The 22,993-nt window shown below is 38.0% G+C and overlaps 1 protein-coding gene across 1 annotated transcript; it reads left to right on the top strand.

Moving 5' to 3' along the window:
• Positions 1-789: 789 nt before the first annotated feature.
• Positions 790-21,134, top strand: LOC145469161 (uncharacterized). The gene is made up of 4 exons (XM_081452863.1): positions 790-989; positions 1,429-1,509; positions 8,778-8,843; positions 20,467-21,134. The coding sequence occupies exons 1-4, from the start codon at positions 855-857 to the stop codon at positions 20,581-20,583; spliced, it is 399 nt and encodes a 132-aa protein (XP_081308989.1). The 5' UTR covers positions 790-854; the 3' UTR covers positions 20,584-21,134.
• Positions 21,135-22,993: the final 1,859 nt, after the last annotated feature.

The following is a 22,993-nucleotide window of genomic DNA, read 5'->3' as shown; positions in this document are numbered from 1 at the left end:
ACGAGCAATATATCAAACTATTCTACATATAAAACTGAGCATGGACTTAAGTCCAATTACCTTGTACACAAGCTGTCCCTCTGGCCGGTAGTATTTTCAAGATCCTATCGGCCAGAGAGACAAGATCACAGAAAACTGAAAGATTACTGTAGAGTGATAATCTAGTGTAGTGCAAGGCTAAAGAGCAATGTATCAAACTATTCTACAAATAAAAATGTGCCTGGACTTAAGTCCAATTACCTTACACGCAAGCTGTCCCTCTGGGCGGTAGTATTTCCAAGGTCCTACCGGCCAGAGGGACAAGGCAAAGAGAGTTTGAATTCGGGGATCCGCCGAATCGATAAAAAAATTCGTCCTGAAGGAACGACGTATTTAAAAACGCTTTTGCCTATTATAAGTCAAAGACGTCTACAGTGCAATGTGTTAGCCGGCGTACAAATTTACGGTTTACGAACAAGACGGGAAGAGATCTAAAGAAATATACAGCATTTGCCGAACAACTCACTGCTTTACTCTCTACACATTATTCTTAACTTGTCAGGTGAATAAAAACGTACTTGTCTTGTTGATCAACATAGTTTTACCACTGGCAATTCGCATATTTATGTGATTGGTATAGTCCGCCATATTGGAATAGCCGACAATTTCCGATGACCGCTCGATTCGGAAACTCGCTCCCAGTACTCCTCGGTTGTCCTTCTAAGCGGTAGGATTGAGGCACAACCCTGCCCTGCCCCTGTTTGCGTCACAATTACGTTGTAATCCAAACTTGGATGATGACGCTTGAAAAATGGTTAGGATTCGGGTTATTATGGGTTATTCAAAAACCTTAGCGAAGCAACGGGTGGCGAAAGATGGCTTGTTCTCCGATAAAAAGGAAGGAAATCCCGTTCCGAAAAGATTCTGAGATGGCATCGGGTCATTTTTCACATGTAACAAAGAAGTGCAAAGTCGAGTATTTTACAAACGGTGAACCTGTCCATGAGGAGGTAAGAACTAAGCTGAAAGGCCATCATCCTCTGCTTTGAGTGGAGACGATTTTTGACACGTTTAAACGAATGCAGTTGTTGTAAGGACTTTTGAAGCGAGGTTAAAATTTTAACCGATACGTAGAAGATATAAATACTTGCTCTACTGCACCATTTGACTACCGAGCTCTCGAGTCACTCGAGTTATAGTTGGTCTACTTGACTACAGTACCGAGCCGCCGAACCATCGAGCTGCCGAGCCAGTCGTGTATTACTTCTCCCAGTTGACTACCGAGTCCCCGAGCTACTTGTGTAATAATTCTTTAGAAGTGGCCCAGTATCCTGTAGTTTAGCCTACAGCGCTGCACAGTGCTAAACAAAGTTTGACTCTCTTACGTGCTCTGTTTTTGGTAAGGGTAGAGTTTCTTTTTATTGAATGTTGTCACTGGATTTCTTTCAGCCTGCAAAGGAAAACACGTTATCTGATTACAATCCAACACGTACGAACGAAACTTCCTTTGAATTTCCACGACGGTCTCAGGTAAGACCAGAAGTTGTGTCATTGTTAGGGCATGTTTAAAACACAAGTGGCGAAATAGCCAAACAATCAAATGACGCGATAGTGAAATGACGAAATGATGAAATGGTACTGGTGGACAAAAATTTGGGAAAAAACCCTGCAATAATGAGAGGTAAAAGTGCAAATATAAGCAAAACAAGGCTGAACACTGAAGCTCAAGGGAAACGCGGACGGGAGCATAATTACCGCCAAAAAATTTATAGATGCCTTGCACTTGCATTGCACTTCCTTCATGTAAGTAAACACAACAAAAGCAAAGGTTTCAGGGGTTAGTAGAAAGACGTAGATTTTATCCAGTAGCGACAGGAGAATATGAGATTAACCTGTAATGGCAGTGAACTCAGTGTAATGCAACATCTGGTGTTTTATTGGATCTTTGATAATATACCCTTTTAGAAAACAGTCCTAAGAAAATACGCATGCTGACTGGTTAAAAATTGTGTTTCTATAACTCGATAGAAACAAAGAACTAACAGAAGCTGTTAACAAGTTGTTTTCCTTTTTTTGTCGCAGTGTTTTGTAAAAGGAAAAGAAAACATGTTCTCCGTGTTTCTATTGAGTTATACAAACAGGAGTGAAAGTTTGGGAGAACTCGAAAAATTTGTGGAAACACTCGCCTACAGTTCGTGTCCCCACAGCATTTCTCATTCTCACAAACTTCCACTCGTGTTTCTATAACTCAATAGAAACATGGTAGATGTTTTCTATTTCTTAAATGGAGTTCAACAATGCAAAGTCAATTTGATAAACAACACAAGCTGTGAAAAATGAATATCCGGAATCTTAAAAGCAATGAATAATGGACTTTGACAACAATTGCATCTTTTGCCCGTCGAGCTGTAAGATATCAAAGTGATCTCTATTTCTAACATTTTACTAACTGTGCTGTTATGTACAACACTGAAACCAAATGGCAAATGTTTTGGTAACTTTGTCTGGTTAGATATGGGTTTAACAAACTCGGAGAAGGAATCAAACACCTTGAATGCATCTGTGTTTATTTAAGTCAGATCTCTGTTGTCTGGCTATTTTATTCATTTGTTCTGAACTCTGATCTATACAGTCTTCATGTAGAAAAATAATTGGAAATGTGAGTAATTTTCTTGTTAGTCAAGAATTATTTAAAAGAAAGCTTGTTGTCTATTTAATGCTTTATTATTCAAGGAAAAATTTCTTCAGAAAAGGGTTTGATCCTAAACTCCAGTGAGAAATTTATTTAGGCGTTGCGTATGGTTTTTTACACCCAGTGTGTTGCCTGTTTGCACAAACAGGAATTTTTTTTCCTCTAATAGCAAATATGAAGTTGTTTGTACCTATTAAAGTTTTGGCTGGAAAAGGTTTTTGTGAGATTTTTCTGTCTTTGTGGATCATTGTGTTGTGTAATTTTTGAGCTTAACTAATTTGCATATGTGGGTTGAAGTTTGATATGCGAGCAGTTTTCATAAAGATGACAGACATGTTTAGCAAGTTTGTATTTCCATGTGTGCTTTCTGGCAGATGATTAATAGGTAGTCATAACTTTTAACGACAGAAAATGTTTGCTTAGTTCTTTGAGAATATGTATGATGATGTCAGGAGTTAAAGGGTATATAAAAGCAACCTAGGCCAGTTATGAAAATGAGCCCGTTTATACGAAACTCAGCCTCATTTATTTAACTCGACAACAGGTATTACATGTGTTCGAATACTTCAAATTCTTATACTCAGAACTGGAAAAAAATTGCTAAGGAACAGGAAGAGGCAACCCAGTTTATGCTCACGGAGTGTCGACATGTAGTTTTGAGTACTACTGAGTACTACGTGAATAAGGTATACTTTGCTTTTCTAGAGCAGTACGAGAAAAATTTTTGTTGTACAGTCATGTGAATACCGAAATTTTAAAACAAAGGACTACAAGTAGAGAACACGGTGCAAAGACCAACTTTTTCATTATTTCTTTTGAAAGGAAAGCAAACAAAGGCTTGTTTTCTCACTTGAAGAAATATATGGTGCAGAAAAATAAGCATCAGAAATTTCAGTGTAAAAAAGCTATAGAAAATTTTGGAAGACAGCGGCTGATTCTGAGACCATCACCAACTTCTGTATGTCCAAAGATTGGGGTATGCATCATTATCAAATTGTAAACACCTCGTCCACCATATTGGATCAGGTAGGTACTTCATGTAACAGACCCTTTGGAGTGTGGGCTCTGGTTATTCATACCGCATGGTTTTTGCTGACGAAGAAACGATGTCAGGGAAACAGGCTACAAACAGAGAGGTTGGACATCGTAATGGTGATTTCAGATGAAGGACCACCATTGGACCGCGAGTAACTTTGTCCCCCTAATGTTCTTACAGGGCCCCTATTTCTCAGCGGAGGGGGTCCTGGGACTCCCCAAGGCAAAATCCTGGTGAGAACACTGTATGTCAAAGTAGCGGAAGTTTGTAGGGATTGTAGATTTTAAGGCCAAAGAGCAATATTCACCCCTTTTCCTGGAAAGCCAGTCTATTAGGATTACTTAACAATTTTTAACTTCATTGGTTGACTTGAATTTTTAATCCAAACGTATGTTGAAAAAGGCATCAAACTTTTATTTGCATCATTACTGATCAGAATGGCCAGCCAGCTTATTTACGACAGGAGTGAAAGCTGTCCTCTATGAAAAGTGGCTGGTCACCCAAAATCTCAAAACCCTTGAAATCCATGGTGCCCAGCATATATGTTTGGTGCAAAAACTAATAATTCCTGGTCACCTTGAAGTGCCACTAACCCTTACTAGTTTCCTGGATTACTTCAGCAAAAAATTCTCTCGATTGATAAAATCCCTGCATTTCCACAGGCGTTTAAATATGTAATTTCTGTTTTCACGAACGTGCAAAGTGGGATCTGAGTCAGGCTACAGTAGTGACATCACTTCTGGAACCACACTAAAACACTCAAGAGACTTTGGACTGAACTTCAAGGGTATTTCCATTTCGAATTGCAGGTCGCCAGTCAAGATCGCTGCGTTGTATAGTTATATTTAGGCCGGGATCGACAATTTGCTGGTCCATTTGGGTTATAAAAGTACAAATAATGACTGAAGAGCTCTTAAGAGTTATAAAGATGTCAATGAACACAAAGAGTTGGATATTTGACATTACGGAATGTGCAGATTTTGGAGTGTCGAAACATTTGTTGATTCAAACATTGATTTCCCCCGAAATACAAGTTAAAATGCGATGCAGTTGTAGGCCACTCCTGCCTACTTTTCCAGATCAATGATTAAAAATAGTTTTAACATAAGAGATAAGCAGAGATATCGGCAAACAATATTTGAAGGTGAGGTAATTTTTCGCTTTGTTATTGTCGACCAACCGTAGCATATGCATAATACTGTGTGTGAACACAAGCTACACAAATTTGCATATTTAGTACTAAGATCATTATGATGGAAAATCCTTCGACAAGATCTTGAAAAGAGGTTCAGTATAGTATCAGTTAAATGAATACATTTCTACTTCACTGTTCTTTTGAATGAAATGTCCATTTTATGTATGCTAATAACCTGGGAGTCCTCGACTTATTAGTTTGCATTTCGGTTGACTGACAAGCGTGTTCTTCTATTAGCATGACAATCTCCGTCAGTAGTTATAGAGTCAAATCTTAATCGTTTGTCTCACTTTCGTCAAATATTTATAAATGCTTGATCCATTCTAAGTTTGTAATTTAGATATAATTCTTTCCTCAAAGACAGGGCTCAAAGAACAAAACAACTGTGTATTCAGAATGGCCTTTGAGAAAGGGTGTATGCAAAACAAGAAACCCACCCGGAATCTACTGGAACCTACCGGAACCTGCTGGAACAACCCGGAACCGCCCCGGAACTAGCCAGAACCCCACGGAACCACCTGGGACCCACGTGGAACCTTGACAGAAAAACAAAATGATAAAAATGAAATAAAAATAATAAAAATAATACAAATCAAATAAAAATAATAAAAATGAAATGAAAATAATAAAAATACCGGTGAGTAGTTTTCACCTTTAAAATACTTGAACAGGACGGCACGTGACTAACGGAGTGTTTGCCATGCCAAAGGTCAAAGGACAAAGTATTTTTTACGACTTGAAACCATGTGCATTGTGCAAGTCAGCGAGAGAGCTTCCACATTTTTTTTAATATGACCATGAGTGAGGCAAAAGAGACTATCACCATAGAAGATGAACCTGAAGATGACGATACTGAAGAACTATATCAGTTGGTTTTCCTCAAAACCGAGGAAACATGTCCTATTGCCAGGTCACATTTCCTTTGTACAAACAGAAATTTGACTGTTTCCCGAGTTATGTAAGCTTAAAAGCTGATTGCTTTCATAAAAATCTGCTCACGAGTTTATGCAGTTTCGTTTCTCTTCAACAGTGCTGTAAAGACTGAAGGGAACGATCATGACGAGCTAATTGAAATCCTTTCCTTGCTGGAAACAAGTCCAGAAAAGAAGAGGTAAGCGTAGGTTCATTAACTTTTCATAGAGGCATAGCAATTTGCATTTAAAAAACAACCAGATCTAAACAAAGTCACTCAAAAAGAAAGACTTTTCAGGCCTGGGATTGACATGGACATTGCTACATTGAATTGGGTTGCTCATGTATGCATCAAACTCAACTTTTCTGTAATATTTTTTCAGTCTTTTACCTCTGTCGGTCTCTGTGAGAAAAGTTACGGGTTTAAGCCGGCTAAACAAAAACTGTAATAAGCCTTATCACAGTTTTCTATGCTATCTTGGCGGGTAGGTAAAGTGGTCAGAAATTACAGTGTTTGTATGCAAATCCGATGGCAAATAACCTTTTTAAGATATTGATTTTGCAGAACGTATGAATCACAAATTATACCATACTAAGTAGCAGATTGTATTAGCCAAATATGAAGGACGTAGCTGGGCTAGAAGGAGCTCCGGTTAATTTTTAATTTCCTATATATTTGTCTACGATTTTGTTTTCCAGTGAACCGCATCTACCCAGCCAAATTTACAAACAAATGTATGGAAAATTGAGAAAATTCAACTGAGTGTCTTCTAGCCAAGCTACATCCCTCAAACTTGGTGAATACAATCTTCTACCCAGTATCTTAACGTTGCAATTCACAAATTCTGCAGAATTTAGTTTTTGAAAAAGTTATTTGTCATCGGTTTCCCACACAAGAACTGTGATTTCTGACCACTTTGCCTATGTACCCTACTGGCTAGGTACCCTGCCATCTACATACTGTAGATGGCATCGGAAACTGCGATAAGGCCTATTGTGTGTTCGGTATTCATGTAAAGCTCTTCAGCAGTAGTAAGAGTTTACAGCTCAATGAACAACAATATTGTGTTCATTGTCCCTTGGTTTTAAAACAGAATAGTTGAGTCGTGATACAAAACTAAGTGCAATTTTGACACGGCTTCGCGACTCAGCCCGCTACAGTATAAGCTTAAGGTTATATTTTATCCCCAACCAGCCGCCTAAAAATCGCAATTAGTTTATAATATGCACACACACCCTGACCCAGTTCAACATAAACATAAGGCAGTTTTACCATTATTTAATGAAAACAAATTACCTTGGAAAAAACAATTCCTGAGTGACTTCATTTAGTTCTGGTTGTTTTTTTAATGTAATTCGTTATGCCTCTACGAAAAGTTAATGAACCTGCGCTTACCTCTTCTTTTCTGGACTTGTTTCTGGCAAGGAAAGGTTTTCGATTAGCTTGTCTTGTTGAAATGAAACGAAACTGTGTAAACTCGTGAGCAGATTTCTACGAAAGCGATCAGCTTTTAAGCTTACGTAACTTGGGAAAAAGTCAAATTTCTGTTTGTACGAAGGAAATGTTACCTGGCATTAGGATACGTTTCCTCGGTTTTGATGAAAACTGACTGATATAGTTCTTCAGTATCGTCATCTCCAGAATCATCTTCTATGGTAATAGTCTCTTTCGCCTCACCCATGGTCGCATTAAAAAAATGTGGAAGCTGTGTCGCTGACTTGCGCAACGTACATGGTTTTGAGTCGTAAAAAATACTTTGTACTTTGACCTTTGGCATGGCAAACACTCCATTAGTCCTGTGCCATCCTGTTAAAGTATATTTAAGGTGAAAACTACTTATTTTTAATATTTTTATTTGATTTTTATTATTTGATTTGTATTATTTGTATTATTTTTATTTGATTTTTATCATTTTGGTTTTTTGTCAAGGTTCCGGGTGGGTTCTGGGTAGGTTCTGGGGGGTCTCAGCTAGTTCAGGGGCAGTTCTTGGGGATTCTGGGTTGTTCCAGCAGGTTCTGGTAGATTCCAGGTGGGTTCCGCATTTTACATACACCCATTGAGAAACACGGCCGGATTGTGAAATCCACAAATACATAGCTAGTTACAGTTAGCAGCCTCAACAATCCTATTCGCCTCGTTAAAGAACAAAGGTTTCGTTTACCCTTCGTTTAGAAAAGTCTCTATTTCGAGTACAAAAAACGCGATTTGTTAATTTACCGTGTAATTTCCTCACCTATAGTGTCGTCTAGGATTTGGAGGATCGTTTGCGCTCAAAATAATCAGATGGCTTCTAGCTTATCCCAAATTGATGTCTTATGCAGTATCTTGACAATTTCAAGCTTTCCACTAGAGATAGAGAAGAATATACAGGCCATGAAAATCTCTAGGTTTTTACAGAGGTTGCTAACCCGAGATTGAAGAAATCCTTGATGGCTCCTCTCACAGATCAGCCCACTTCTTTGGTCTTTTTCTCGTTTCTGGTCAAGTTTCATCAAATAGGGGTATTGAATGTATAGGAATAGTCTATTCCACGCATCCTGTATTGCTACAGCCTCCAACAACATCTCTTCCTTGCATTCTGCAACAATTTTGATACACACTATCGCATGTTAGCATATATTCTTCTCAGAAACAAAATATTGTTATTCCCAAAATGACACCAGAAGCCAACTTGTCCCATTCTCTGCTATTCCTTGGTCGTGAACATGGAAAAGGGCAAATTTAGAAACTTTGAAAATTCATACAAAATTAACGAAATTAGCTACATGTGCAACAATAATTTTGCGCAGTGGTGATCAGGTGAAAAAAGAAATTGATATTAGCGAAAAAAATTTGGGGGATTTAGTGGCACTTTAAGTCAAAAGTATGTCACGAGGGACGTTCACCAGGCTCTGCTACACACAGCCCTGATAGAAGTGTTCAAAATTTAAGAAATTCATTCCTACATTTACTTTTTTCCTAGGAAGAGTTAAAGAAAATCTACGGTGGAAGACAACGAAGGCCTGTGATAAGAAAGAGTAGCGTTGAGGTATGGTTTGTAAGCTACCTACAGTACCATAATATCCATGACCTTGAGCATTATTGTCAATCCTTTTGGATTATCACTGTTGTCCACTGCAACACTTGAAGGTGACTGAACACAGTTCTGTGTCTTCTTTATCTCATTTACATGTATCATTGCTAAAATTGGGCAGTCACAGTAGTGCTAAGACATTGTTGGTTGGTATACTGGCTATAAGACTCAACTGAAATTTGGCTGCAATTCTTTTTTGTGTGGCTTACGTGAAGCGTAAACCACGCTATGTCATGGTCCAAGATATCTATTCCTGGATTTGTCACGGTGAACAGAGCACTTGTGACGTGGTTTACTGTTGTCGAGGATAGGATTCCAGTCTACGCTCAGCTAAGTTACGTAAGCTTCAAAACTTCAGAAAGCAGCCATTTCATCATACCAGGTTCTAGTTTCCCCTGCTTTTAGTTTTAAAGGTAAGTCGTTTTTCATTTTGAGCTTGGTCTTGAGTTCTGCATGTTATCATTTCTTTTACGTGTCGAAAATCTAGCTTCGTAATTAAGTACAAATAACAAAACCCATTTGCAATTGTTGTTTCGCTTTCAGGTGTTCATGCAAGTCGACAAATCGGGCAATGGGAGTAAAGTTCCTCGCGAAAGTTACGACAGACTTGGCATGTGTCCGGTGTAGGTTCTGCAGGAGCAGTTGTACTTTTAAAAGCCAATATTCATTGCTTTGAACGGTCAGAAGTTTAAAATGTCTCCATTGGTGATATTTCATCGCTTTACGTTGTGGATGAAATTAGTGGAATTACTTGTTTACAAATGTAAGTCATGGAAGAGGTCATTCAACGATCAGTTGACTGTAAAGCCGTCGATTTGCAGAATATATTTTTGCCCTTTTGAGTAAGTACACTTCTTCGCCTCAGTTTGAATATGAACTGTGACCTTTTCTCTTTGTCTAAATTAGATATTCAAAAGTGAAAGAAATTGCCATATTAGAGTTGATTTGCATTTGTTTACTGTATTTAGAAATCATAATCACATTGTTCGAAAAGTAAGCTTATTATAATTATTTGGAGATTTAGACAATGATTTCTGCGCTATTTTTGTTAATTAACATTGTTGACCATACATTGATGCGATGTATGGATCTGTCTTATTTAAATTTGGTAAGCCATATATACAATCAGTTTGATTTAAAACTGGATCATTGCATAATACAGTTGGAGTTTTCATTGGCTTGTTAGCTGTAATAGTAGTATATCATTCAGGTTTTCACAGGGAAAAAAATTCAAAAACCCATTAATGGTTTTGAAGATGGGAAAAAGTACTTTTACCATTGTGAATTCCCATTAATGGTAAAGGCGAATAATTGCCATCAATGGTTTCTTGTTATTTCCATTAATGGGAATCTATTTAACAGTAATGGGAAATGAGTGGATTACACTTTATGCAAAATTGTGAGAAAAATGTTTTTTCCATTAATGGAATTTTAGTTAACACCATGGTTATTGCCTTATTTCCATGTTGAAAAGCGACCTCTCTGGTAATGGGAAATGCCTAAATACTTTATGGTTATTGTTGAAATACCATTTATGGTTTGAATGGGAAATGCCTTCAATACATGATGGTTATTGTTATTATACCATTAATGTTGTAAATGGAAAATACCTGAATTACATGATGGTTATTGTGATAATACCATTAATATTATGAATGGGAAATACATGGAATACTTGATGGTTTATTTGTTATAACCATTGTTGCTATAAATGGGAAATACCTGAATTACATTATGGTTTTCGTACTTTTACCATGAGTTATCAGGATTTGATTTTAGCTAGACTCTGCTTTAATTCTCAGACTAGAGGAATACATTGTTTGCAAATTGTAACTCAACATTTATTTGCATCTCAATACCAAGGCTTCCATAACTGACCCAACTAACTGTTAACACTCTGTGTCTTACTTAGAAAGACTTCAACATTACAATATCATCTCTATTAATATTGTTTGGCCCTTCACTTGTAGATCTGTTCACTTTTACAAGACCTTGCTCCATAAGAGCTGTGGCCACAGGCACAAAGTAATCATCCTTCGGTAAAGAGGGCTTGATTTTCAGCTTCAGGGTTTTGGTTGCTGATACCAGCTGTGATCTTGAAATGAATTTTGTACTTATAGCATTAAAAGCTACAGCAATGATCACACTGGCAGTCAAAGCTAAAATAGCATTTCCTGTAGCTGCAGTTTTATTATCTGTTACAAAAAAAGAAAAGTTTTAGTGAGAAAATTGAGCATTTGCTACACGTATTAACAACTTATGACACCTAAAAGTACAATCATTGTGCTGCCAACCATTTCTTTTTGCTAAGTGCAAAGTTTTTCATATATTTAATAATAAATTATTGTTGTTTAGTCATAAAAGATGTAATAACAGAATTCTCATGCTACTTGTGCTGTGTGGTCGTGTGCAAGTAAAAAGCATATTGATTAATTAAGCAGTGGGAGTGTTGTCTTATGGAAACCAACCATAAGTCTGAACTCACCTTTATCTTTGTAAATTTTTGCTTCTGACTCATCATTGTCTCCATCATACACACTGTTGTCATCACTTTCGATCAATTCCTAAGACAGATTTAATAATTAAAACTGACTTTTGTCTCTGATCAGGTGATATACTGGTTACTTTTGATCTGCATCAATGCAAGTCACCTTTGATAAGTACACACCTTTTCTTTACAGGCTCCTTTGTCTTGAACAACATTGGCAATGGCCATATTTCTGCCTTCTTTTGCCACCTTTAATAATTTGGTCTTTGCCTCCTGAGCATCACCCTAGGAATAAAATCGTGCCAAGAGACAGACCATTTTATTTTTTCATGCCAAATAAGTTTTGCAACTTCATACTTCATATGAGTGTTCTTTCATTAGTTTCTATTAGTTTGTTACCTTATATTGGTTTGGGGAATGAGGCTCCAGAAAATAACCATATGCCCCAAAGGTTTTTATGCTGGAGTCCCTCATCTACCCCCTGAAATCCAATAACCTTCCCTTGGGCACATGTGGGTATGGATATTTTCTGAAACTACACAACCCTCAGTGATCAAGACTAGCTGATGATGCTGATTTTTTTAGTTTGATATGATATTTATTCTCAGTTTTTTTCAAGCATATGAACCTTGATCTGATGTAAATACTAAATCATGCTAAGCATGGACAAATATTTGCAAACGGATTGAGATCAGGCAATCTTTCATTTGTTTGCTTCAGAGCCTGCCAAGAATGAAAATGTCCTTAACATTGTTATTATCAAGCTACGATTTCACTTATCAAGTATTTTGATTTTCAAAGAAGAAACCTATCAGCACTGGAGATAGACAATTTAAAATATTAACCTTATAATAAACACACCTTTCTTTTGCAGGCCACTTCACCTTTTGGCTCATGACTGTACTTTTTAAGACAACTCTCACGGCTACCTGCACATTTTTCTTCCAATGCTTTGGATTTTGTATTCCTTGCTTGACCATCTCCCTTATGTGAATGAAAGTGGGAAAAAGAGAGAATTAATTAACAATCATGGAATACCATTAAGGTTATGGTTATTAACACAAATGAAATTCATTAAGTGCCTATATTAGGCTTATAATAAACACACCTTTTCTTTATAGGCCAATCCACCTTTTGGCTTGTCATGATTATACTCAGTAACACTACTCTCGCAGCTGATCGCACATTTTTCTTCCAATGTTTTGGATTTTGCATTCTTTGTTCGAAGATCTCCCTAAAGAGAGTTAAACTTATGTCAGTGCCAAGTTGGAAAAAGGGAGAATTTATTGATTATCAAGGAATTCAATAGAGGTTATGTTTATAAACACAAATGGAGTTCAGTGGGTACCATATCAAAATCGTGGCCACTGTGAACCCTCCTCCTTCGTTCATTGAGCGTGTCAAGGATGTACTGCCGAATTCCAATCTTACCCAAGCCTGCAGGGGCATATGAACATGTTTCAGATAGTTCATCTACCAAAGCATTGAGTTCCTTTAAAGCTGTTTGATTTTTTCGAAATATTGGTATGTCATTTCCAGGCCATTTTTGTACTGCATGCTCTTGAACAGTGCGCCTCCTTTTAATGAAAAACAAAAAACAAAAAACAAAAAACAAAACGAAACAAAAATTAAATTTCAGTATGTTGCTCTTGTCATTTCTTTCATCACTTCTTGAGTATTAACAACCAGTGATAAATTTTAATAGACACTTGCAGTAAAAGAACTAAAGAATGAAATACAGAACTACCTTTTCTTGTTTTTATTATAATTAAGTTTTCAGTAGTTGCAGTAAAATCCTCTGTTAATTTTGGGGCAATTACTTAACTTTATTTTAAGAAGCTTATCACACTGTCAGCCAACCTCTTGAGGTGATTTTGGAGAATCTGAATGTTCCCATATCAAACCGTACGCACGAAGAACAGGTTACGTACTGTACGAAGAAGCTTCTTAAGCTTCATAATTTTAATTTGGTCCAATGTGTTGTTCATGTGTCATGTTTATTACTGCTGTTCTTCCCAATGAGTTGAAAGCAAAAATGTTGAGATATTTCTGCCAACATTTATAACACGGTTCTATTCTTTACCTGCATTTCTTATAAACTGAAGAGTGCTTATTTCTTGAATGCAGACAGTCAAGTTTAATACATATAATTAATAAAATAAAACATACAGGACTCCAACTTACTTTGCCTTGTAAATTTTTGCATCAAGAAGGCTCATATTTTTTAAATCTTTTCGTGACGGCTTGCGGCCATTGAGACTAGAATCTGCTCTGGAGTCATTACTCGATGTACAAATTGAGGTCCAAGAGGGCGACAAGCTAACTACAAGGCTGTTGCCTAAGGAAATTTTTAAGGAGCCCAGGATAAAATTTGCCTTGGTCAGTCCAGGGGGTCGGGGAGGTTGGGGAAGACGGGGAGGTGGGGGGTTGGGGTAGAGTGAGTTGTAGAAATCTAGGGGAGGGGTCCAGAGGCAGAGATTTTTCATGAGACACTGATATATAAACAATAGCCTCCATTTGGCCTGACGATATGTTCGGGTGTTTGTCTGCTCACATTATCTGTTCCGAGAAACGAACACTTTTCCGAGAGTGTAGCTCGAGGAAAACTGTGAACTTAAAGGAACAGATAATGTCCAAGGACAAATGTCCGAGCATATTTTCAAAGTCAAATGGAGGCTATTGTGTTTATTATCCTTCATATATTTTTCGCGCAGGAGAATATTCTTGGATATTCGGTCACATGACGTGTTTAGACCGATCTTGCAGGAGCAAAGATATTTGATGGATTATAAGCTTTGATATCAATCGGACTGAGTGAGTGATCAGGCCATGACTGAAAGAATACTATTTATGGTCAAATAAATTCAATAATTGGTGTATCCGTGCAAAGCTACAGCTTTTTTTGCAAACATTTATATTGCTGCTTCTGTTTTTGAGTTTTGCAATTCTATTTTAGCAAAACAAAATACATTGTACCAATCATGAAAATCCAAGCTGCACATAAAAACAAAGAAAAATGAAAGAGGCATTTGGGGGGTTTGAATTTTGCCTCACTGAAATGTGCTTTCCTATCTCGGGCTTGGGACATGAGTATAAACTAAAGGTGATTTTGAGGCAGCTGATTGTTGCATTACATTGGCTGCTTCTTTGGAGAAAATATGTTCTCATATATCAGGCAGATTCATGACAATTTGTTTGACATTTTAAAATATCAAACCCTAGTATGTAAAAAGAATTGCAATGATGTTTTCTTTTTGCTGGCTAGTTAGTTGAATATTTCAACTTTTAAGTCGCAAATATCCTTTCAGGAATTAAAGAAATTCGTTCAGTACAAGTAAGTATCGGACAAAAAAAAGCCCAAGAATTGAGACACATTTATCTGTGTTCAATAGTAAATATAATGTCAGTAGCATCATCACTCCAATTCCAAAAATAGTTGTTATCAATGAAAGTAGTTATTTTGCAACTGGAATCAGTAAGGCATCAACAGAGACGTAATTCATTGGCATACGTGATGTACATTTATTCAATACTGAGCTTGCAATGCATTATAGGGTGATTTTCAAATATGGCTGTTTTCGGCTGTTTTGTGAGCGGCAAGAGACTTTGTTCTCGTGTTGTGGCCCACATTTCTCGTGAAAAAAGCAAAACAGGGCAAGAGTAGCTGTTGTTTCCCGTTTAATTTATTGTGTGAATGATTTTTTGTCATCAGACAGATTAGATGGGAATGAAAACTCCATGTTTAGGCGCCCACTCAGGCTCTTTGAACAAAACTGTAGTCGCCCGCACTCGTACACTTAGGCGCCTCAGGCAGCCGGGCGCCCGTTAGGCAGCAGCCTTGGATTTTCTTTGTTTGGGTCAGATTTCAGATTTTGACAACATGAGTTTTAATAAACAATGTTATTGTTATTGATATTATTTCATAGCAAACTTGAAAACCTCTCCACACTGATCTAACAAAGAGCATTATGTATAAGAGGCCTGCTTCAGCGCTTTCACATCCATTGACTCACGAAAACAAGTAGAATTGTGGCATGTGCGCAAATTGTATTCGGTTATGGTTTCTTACCTACATGTACCAAAGGGTACAACATTGGAGTACTGCTCAGTAGCTTTTGATTGGTACAGTAATAATTTATTGACATCACAAACTTAGAAGTTAAACACCTTTGCAGGACAATCGGCCATACAACAGGATGTTTCTGCTTAATATATACATGTAGCTGGTATATTATTTATCTAAATGGGTTTTATTAGTGTCCATGACCATGAGAAGCAATTGTGCAGTACGGTTAATGTCATTAATATAAAGTACTGTCCAGCTCAGTGGCAGCTCTGTTGGTTTATGGGCAGTGTCTCATGGAAAAACCGCTTGTGCTGCAGCCCTTACGAGAACCTGCTTACAGGCTAGGTTATGTGGAATACAGTAAAACCCCGCAACTAAGAACCTGGATTTTAAGAACCTGTTTGGCCATAATTTGCCAGTTAAGCCCTCTCTATATAGGAACCTGGTTAGCCTAGAAGTTGAAACAGGTTCTTATTTTCTAAAATCTATGAAAAACATTCTGTACACTTGGGCAAATAAAATAAGTCAACATTGAGAATCCTCTTTGGAGCCATAAGTGCCTTATCACTCCAACTGCAGTGTAGGACTTCAAAATTCTTGAGGTCAATGCTTTAAATAGTTCTTCTTTTAATGGTCATTTTTACATAAGCTCTAATTTGGTATGGAGATTTTATATACCTCTATGAGGAATAAGCTGAACCACTACATGTAAATACTCTTAGCTATATTGTTTTTTTTTTTTTCTTCAGAAAATCAGAATCTATGTGTTAATTGCCCACTCCATAAGGTATGAGGAATCTGGGTACGAATTTGATTCATAGGGGCTTATGGGATTGTTTGGTTAGATGCTCTAAATTTCAAAATGGCGGTAGAGAGAACCAGCTGTTCAAAACAGGTTGTTATATACGAGTAAGACATACCTGGAGCAAAGCTGCCTGGAGAAAACCCCAAGGAGTGCACTGTGCCTCAGCTAGTAGGTATTGTGCCATGGAGTGAAAGCAAGCGGAAAGAAAGTCAATCTCATTAAAAGGTTTGCATGACTACATGTATGTATACAACAATCCAGACTTTAATTTGTACCTCGCTACATTTGTTTTATGAACCTGTTCAAGACATTGTTCATTTCTTTGACTGTTCTCGGCTTTAGGTTGAAAGACTATTTCAAAACTTGTTGAAACTCCTGATAAACATGCCGCCACGTTCGGTGGACGTGCTCCGCAGTGAACGCGAAAACGTCAAGCGGAGATTATTTCTTTCTTGAAATGAAGCAGTGGAATTAGAAAAAAATACACGGGGCCAATCAACAAACTCTCTAGCATGAGAATCGAAACCAACGGATCACAGCCTCAAAGTGTTACAGATGTGCTTAAGAGTCCCTACCCATAAATATGGAAAATAACTCGGCAAGGGTCGAAAATTCGATTTCGCTCATATTTTTACGGTAAATAGGCTAGGACATGACAAAAACTACTGGATAGTTTTTTTGACAAAATATCCTTTTATTTCAAAGAAATATGCAAATGACCAAATTCCGTTAAAATCGTCATTTGACGCACCATTTTATTAAACAAGTTTGAGAGCTTCGCATGCAAAACCACATCATTCTTCCGTCTTTAACACACTCAAATATTTTTGTGCAATGTTTAGTTGTGTACTGGGTTGATTTTGGGGAATGTTGCGGCTTTTGTTGGGTGCAAAATAATTAAATTTCGAAGACGTATTTCATTCACTTAAAAGTACTTCGTAAAAATAATTGATTTTCACCATGTGCGAAACCTTCAAATGGATTAAGCTTCTGGTGGTTGAATCGCAGAAGGATAGTCTACAGATTCTTGTTAAAAAATTTTTGGGCAAATGATTGTGAGCGACGCGAGAGCTTTCCAAAGTACGTTAAAAATGCAGATATTTGACCATCCGTCGTTTAATTTCAATTTACGGGTTAGACATATATTTTAGCACGCGTCACATGTCGTGAGCTATGTTAAGTTGAAATAGACACAGAGCTGATAATTTCGAAATGTTCTAACCTTATTTGCTGTAAAAGGCAGGTCCAAAAGCCGATTTGACCTGTTTCTGTCACCTTTCGTCGCACATAAAGCAGAAGTTTGCTTTTGTTTATACAACGCCCGATGTACATCGCCAACTGTCAACTTATTAACTGCGCGGGCACTGGAATTATTTTACCCTTGTTACTGTGACTTCAAAAACCAGGACATTCCTAATATACTCTACTCTCTTGCTTTGACAGTAATTAGTGTTATAGAAAACCTACAACACAACTGTAACCAGAATCTGCATGGCTTAAAGGCTTTTGAAAAACAGCTGTCAACTACAGAATTTTTTTCAAATTTCAGGTACCCACGAAATACATGTAAGTGGAGGAAGAAAATTTGTGATTGCTGCAATTACAATAAAAATGTTAGCCTGAATTTCAGCCGCCTCCTCCGCTCGCTAAGTCAATCGGGGACAGAGACGTCTGAAAGCACTGGTCGATAATGCTATCCGGTGACTTCATTACCCAAAAACCTGGTAGTGCTTCTGATTGGTTGCCGTGTTAATTTATTCGCCCGATTCGAATAATTCAGAATAATTTTATTGCCAAATTCGCGCGCTCAAGATGGCGGAAGAAAATCGTGATCTAGCACAGCAAGACTTAAAGCCGTTTCTAATGTATGCTCGACATTTAGGGTTCCAAAACTTAATCCGCAATAAGAAAAGGCACTTTCAGAATTTCTTAGCGGGAGCGATGTATTCGTAAACTTGCCTACGGGATATGGAAGGTCCTTAATATATCAGATGGCTCCACTCGTGGCAATTGAACTTTCAAAGCAGCACAGCCGTTTTCCAAACGAAAGTATAGTTATTATTTCGTCAGTGCTTTACAGTGGTTATCAGTTATCAATCACACGCGACCTTCAGCGCAAAAACGACTCAACAAAACCTAAAAAGTAGTGCACGTCAATCATCTCCGCCTCCTTGCCGACCGTATGCAAAATTTACCTGAAAAAAAAGTCTGAAACCTTGCAGCAGTCCACTCGGAAGAATTATCATTTTACTTTCGGTATGTACGGCTAGCTCACTACATTGGCATCAAACATTCCTTGAAATCTATAAATGAAATAATTTAGTTCGCGTGTAGATTTGCTTGATTTCGGGGTCATTCATGCATGCGAATGGCTGTTGGGAAACCCGATCCGCCCGTCTTCAGTTACAAATTTCAAGTATTTAGTGAGGTAGCCGAGCATACTAAAGTAAAATGATAATTTTTACGGGTGAACCGCTGCAAGGTTTGAGACTTTTTTTGTAAATTTTGTATACAGTCGGTAAGGAGGCGGAGATAATTGACGTCCCCTAAAACTTAGGTTTTGTCTAGACGCTTTTGCCCTGAAGGTCGCGTGTGATTGACAACCGCTGTATAAATGAAGGCCTAAATTAAAATTGCATTACGTCTCTCTCCCCGAGTGACTTAGCGAGCGGAGGAGGCGGCTGAGATTCAGGCTATAAAAATGTCAGAAGCTAAGCCTGAAGGAGAGACGGTATTTGGTCTGTCTGGACAGGATATGCCAATTTTGAATTTGTTCCGTTCATCTTTCAACGTGAACCCTTAAGCTCGCAGCTTTTTTTGTTTTTCTCTGCTTCTCTCGAAAACTGCTTTTTTTTTTCCTGTTAAAAGAGCTGGAATTGTAAGGGTTGCACCAATGGCTGCAAGCTCATCTTGGATAAGAAAACCGTTATCAGTCATTACTTCATCACCACGCTCTAACTGATTTCCTTGTCTGTGATGCTGCCAGGATAAAGTTCATCGACAAATCCAATGACACCACTTGGAGTGATTCTGACAAGGACTTTCATGGTTCGCCTTGACTTGTAGGATGAGTAACAGGAAGACTGATTATCCAGAGCTGAGGGCCTTTCCATCTGCACCTCCGTACAGTCGATAATTAAAACTGTGTTGGGATAAAGTTCTTTGAAAAGTGTTGGCACATGTTCTTGTAGTACAGCTGTACATCCCTTGGTTGAACAACAACCAGTTCCACCTGTAATTCAAGTCGTAGAAACCGAATCGATGTTTGAAAAAATTATGATGGAGATTGTCGACTCTGCAATTCTGAACCTCTGAGCCAAATCCTTTTCAAACAGACCAAGTCGTAGTTGCATTAGCACAAGAATAAATTCCTGGGGTGTTGTAAGGGCTCTTGGTCTTGTCGGCTGCAAAAGGGCTGGGCAACCAAAATTCCTCTCATAGCCACCATAGCTAATGTTCCGAGCTGAATCCTTTACCAAATCATAACAAAGCATTAACGTTTTAGAGTTGGGAAATCTTGTATAAAAAGCAACATCTGAGGCCTTTTCTTGAAACCGTTCAATGTCAAATCTAAGGTTAAACAATTCTGTTTGTGTGCCAAACTCCACCTTTGCATGCTCTAGAAATTCGGTTTGTGTAGCTTCCTCCTTTTCTCGTTCGTCCTCACTCCAAAATGTTGCAGTACCCTGCTCAGTTCAGGCCAGTTTATCGTCGGTCTGCGATAGCTCGCTTCGACGGTAAATCGTGCCTACTTCTCTTAGTTCCACCTTCAAAGTGATTTGCACAAATACGAGTGTTGACAGACTTCAGTTTCAGTATTGCATTACCAATCAAGATCTTGTGCTGTCTTATCCTCATTTCTTTGGGAATTTGATACTACTTGAGTTCAGGATTGTTCTGAAAATTATTAGGGCAGCAGGGTACACAGCAATTCGCGGCTTTCGGCATGTTTACGTGGACACAAGACAAATAAATCACGCAACACTTCCTTGCAGGCGCCATTTTTTTCTTCCACCCTGTTCAAACGATCCCATAAGCCCCTATGAATCAATTTCATACCCAGATTCCTCTAAGTTTATGGAGTGGTCAATAGCCTGAACTTGTGCTAAATACAATTTATATAGGAACCTGCTTAGGCTATCTTGGAAAAATCCAGGTACTTTGTTGCAGGGCTGTACTGTATTTTCATTTGCTGATATCTGATTTTTTTTCCAATCAGGATTCAGAGGAAAGTGAAGAGGAGGAAGGCCTAACTGAGGAAGAACTAAAGCAAACAGAGGCGTATAAGTCGATGGTGAATTACATCAAAATTTTTACCCAAAAGCAGTCAGTTTGAAACTCGGGGACACATGTACATTGTGCCTCCATTCTAACAGGGTAGCCTTTTAAGATGTACATATGCACCAAGGAGTTAGAGCAAGTTTGATACATACAAGGCAAAAATAATCAGTCAGGATCAATTAAAAAGGTAGAAACTCAGCTTAGAGTATGAATCATCAGGGACATTTCTGATAACAAACTGACGCACTCAACTATCAAGCTCAAAAATCATGTTTTGCAGTCGTTTAATTAATTAATTAATTTAAATAACAGCAAGTAGATGGCAAGTATTCCTAATCACAATGAGATGTCTAAGTGTTATTAGATGTAGAGTTGACAAGTATTCAAGAGAAACTAAAATTGATTTTGCAAGTTTGGGACTAAGAAAGAAAAATGTAATGTTGATATGGGACTTGAAAAATTGTCAAGCAAGAAAAGTGGCTTCAATTCTTACAAGACTCTCTACAGTATGGTGTTATATGACTGTAAAAATCACAACCTACAAGGAATAGCATGATATACAGGCTGTATATGGTAATGTGTAAATAAATTATATCACTTCCATAATATTGTCAGTAATTTCACAGGCATCGTAACCTCATTCTGAGAAATAGGAAGCTGCAATCAGCATAATTATTTTCAAGCACAAGTGGAGCCACACCCAACTTTAGATAGATGACTTGTTATAAATTATGCTTCAAGCCGATGAGAAGCTCCTGAAATCTTGATTTAATGAACCTCTACATAACAAAGTCCCTCGTATAACGAATTATACTCTTCAGCCCGGCCAAACATATTAAAAATGTATGGTACAGATTATCTTGTAAAATAATAAAAATGGCTCCACAAAGTCTGGAAATTTTGCACATGATGGTACGCTGAGGTATCCAAAGGTGTGTAAAATTTCCTGACTTTGCAAACGCTATAACTTTGAAGGAAAGGAATGGAATTAACATTTTGATTTTAAAAGACACAACTCCCAAACGTAGTTTGCTAGAAATCCGGCGCTGCTGGATGATGGCGTCCTGTTTCTATGCCCCGTTACATCTTGAGAAACTGCATCTTTTCCTAGTGCGAAGGAAGTAAGTGTCAGAACCAAATTACAGGGCTAATAGAACACCCCCTAATACTCCCCCAAGAACGTAGGTATCTTTTGAGCCTGCTTCGAGAAAGGGGAATCCTTCCTTCCGAATGTGTGGAAATTTTTGGGTAGGTGGATGTGGGATCCTCTTCACGGATAAAATGTATGAAATGAATGGTGTCACTTGGAGTCGCCAAGGAATTGATTGGGCTGGTTGGGACTGCGGTGCCACGTTGATCATGAACAGATGCTGTGGTTGTGTCACAGCGGTGACCGCTGCTGTGAAAGGAACAGATCGTGTTGGAGGCTGCTCCCAATTTCTTTTTGCATTCATGCACTACCACATCCCTGTCATCGCCTCAACAGTTGAACAGGCTAGGCAATCCACAGATCGTGATGTGTGGTCGTAATACCTATCAAGACGTATTAAATATATTGATCATCCATAAAGCCCTACAAATAATTATATAAATACGTGTAACCTGCAGGGAGCTTCCATCTAACACTTCCCACCTACACTAGTACTTCAAACAATACAACTAGTGTAATTATTAGCACATTCAAAAATACTACTTCTTTAAACTTGCAATAGCATTTGTAACCACCCCTCCTACTGTTAAACACAGCAAAAGATAACTGGCCTGGGCTTGTTGAGGTACAGCCCAACCCCCTATGGTAATTGAATTCTTTTACCACTTTCAACAATTTTGAAATTAAAATTGTCTTCATGAGGTTTATGACACATTCTACCAACAGATAGTTTCAGTTTTGTTTTGCGGTCCTTTTCCCTTTTTTCAGTATAATGTGTTGAGGGACCACTGCTGTGGTTTGTTGTTATGTATGCCAAGAGGAATGATGGGTTCAGTTTTACCGACTGCAGGGTTTTCCTTTTCAAATAAGCTCTAAGCTTGAATTAGGGTTGGTTATTATGGGTTGTAGTGTTGCTTTGGAAACCTAATGGAGTGGAAAATATTTGCATAACTTATTCACCAATGATTAGCCATTTGTTTGATACCACGTAATGTAAGGTATAAAGATTGGTAGGTGTTGAGTTAATAAACTAGCCAAAAGGTGCGTTAAAACAACCTGTAATGTCGACTCGAAACACCAAAAACATACCATTTTACGTGTATGATGCAAATCGCTACAGTAGCGCGCGACACGTGACATGACCAGAAATGGACATAAACCGAAAATGGTCATTACAGTAGGGATGGTCCAAACTGTGCAGATTTGAATAAAGCATTATCAGTGCTGATGAAAATATTACGATCAAACACATCAACACTTCAAAAAAGCAAAAGAGTGATGGCATTGCCAGAAAAAGAGGAAATATACTTGCGTT

This window comes from Orbicella franksi, chromosome 15 (assembly GCF_964199315.1).
Source record: "Orbicella franksi chromosome 15, jaOrbFran1.1, whole genome shotgun sequence".
NCBI classification, from domain to species: Eukaryota; Metazoa; Cnidaria; class Anthozoa; order Scleractinia; family Merulinidae; genus Orbicella; species Orbicella franksi.
This window is presented reverse-complemented; position numbering and strand designations above follow the sequence as displayed.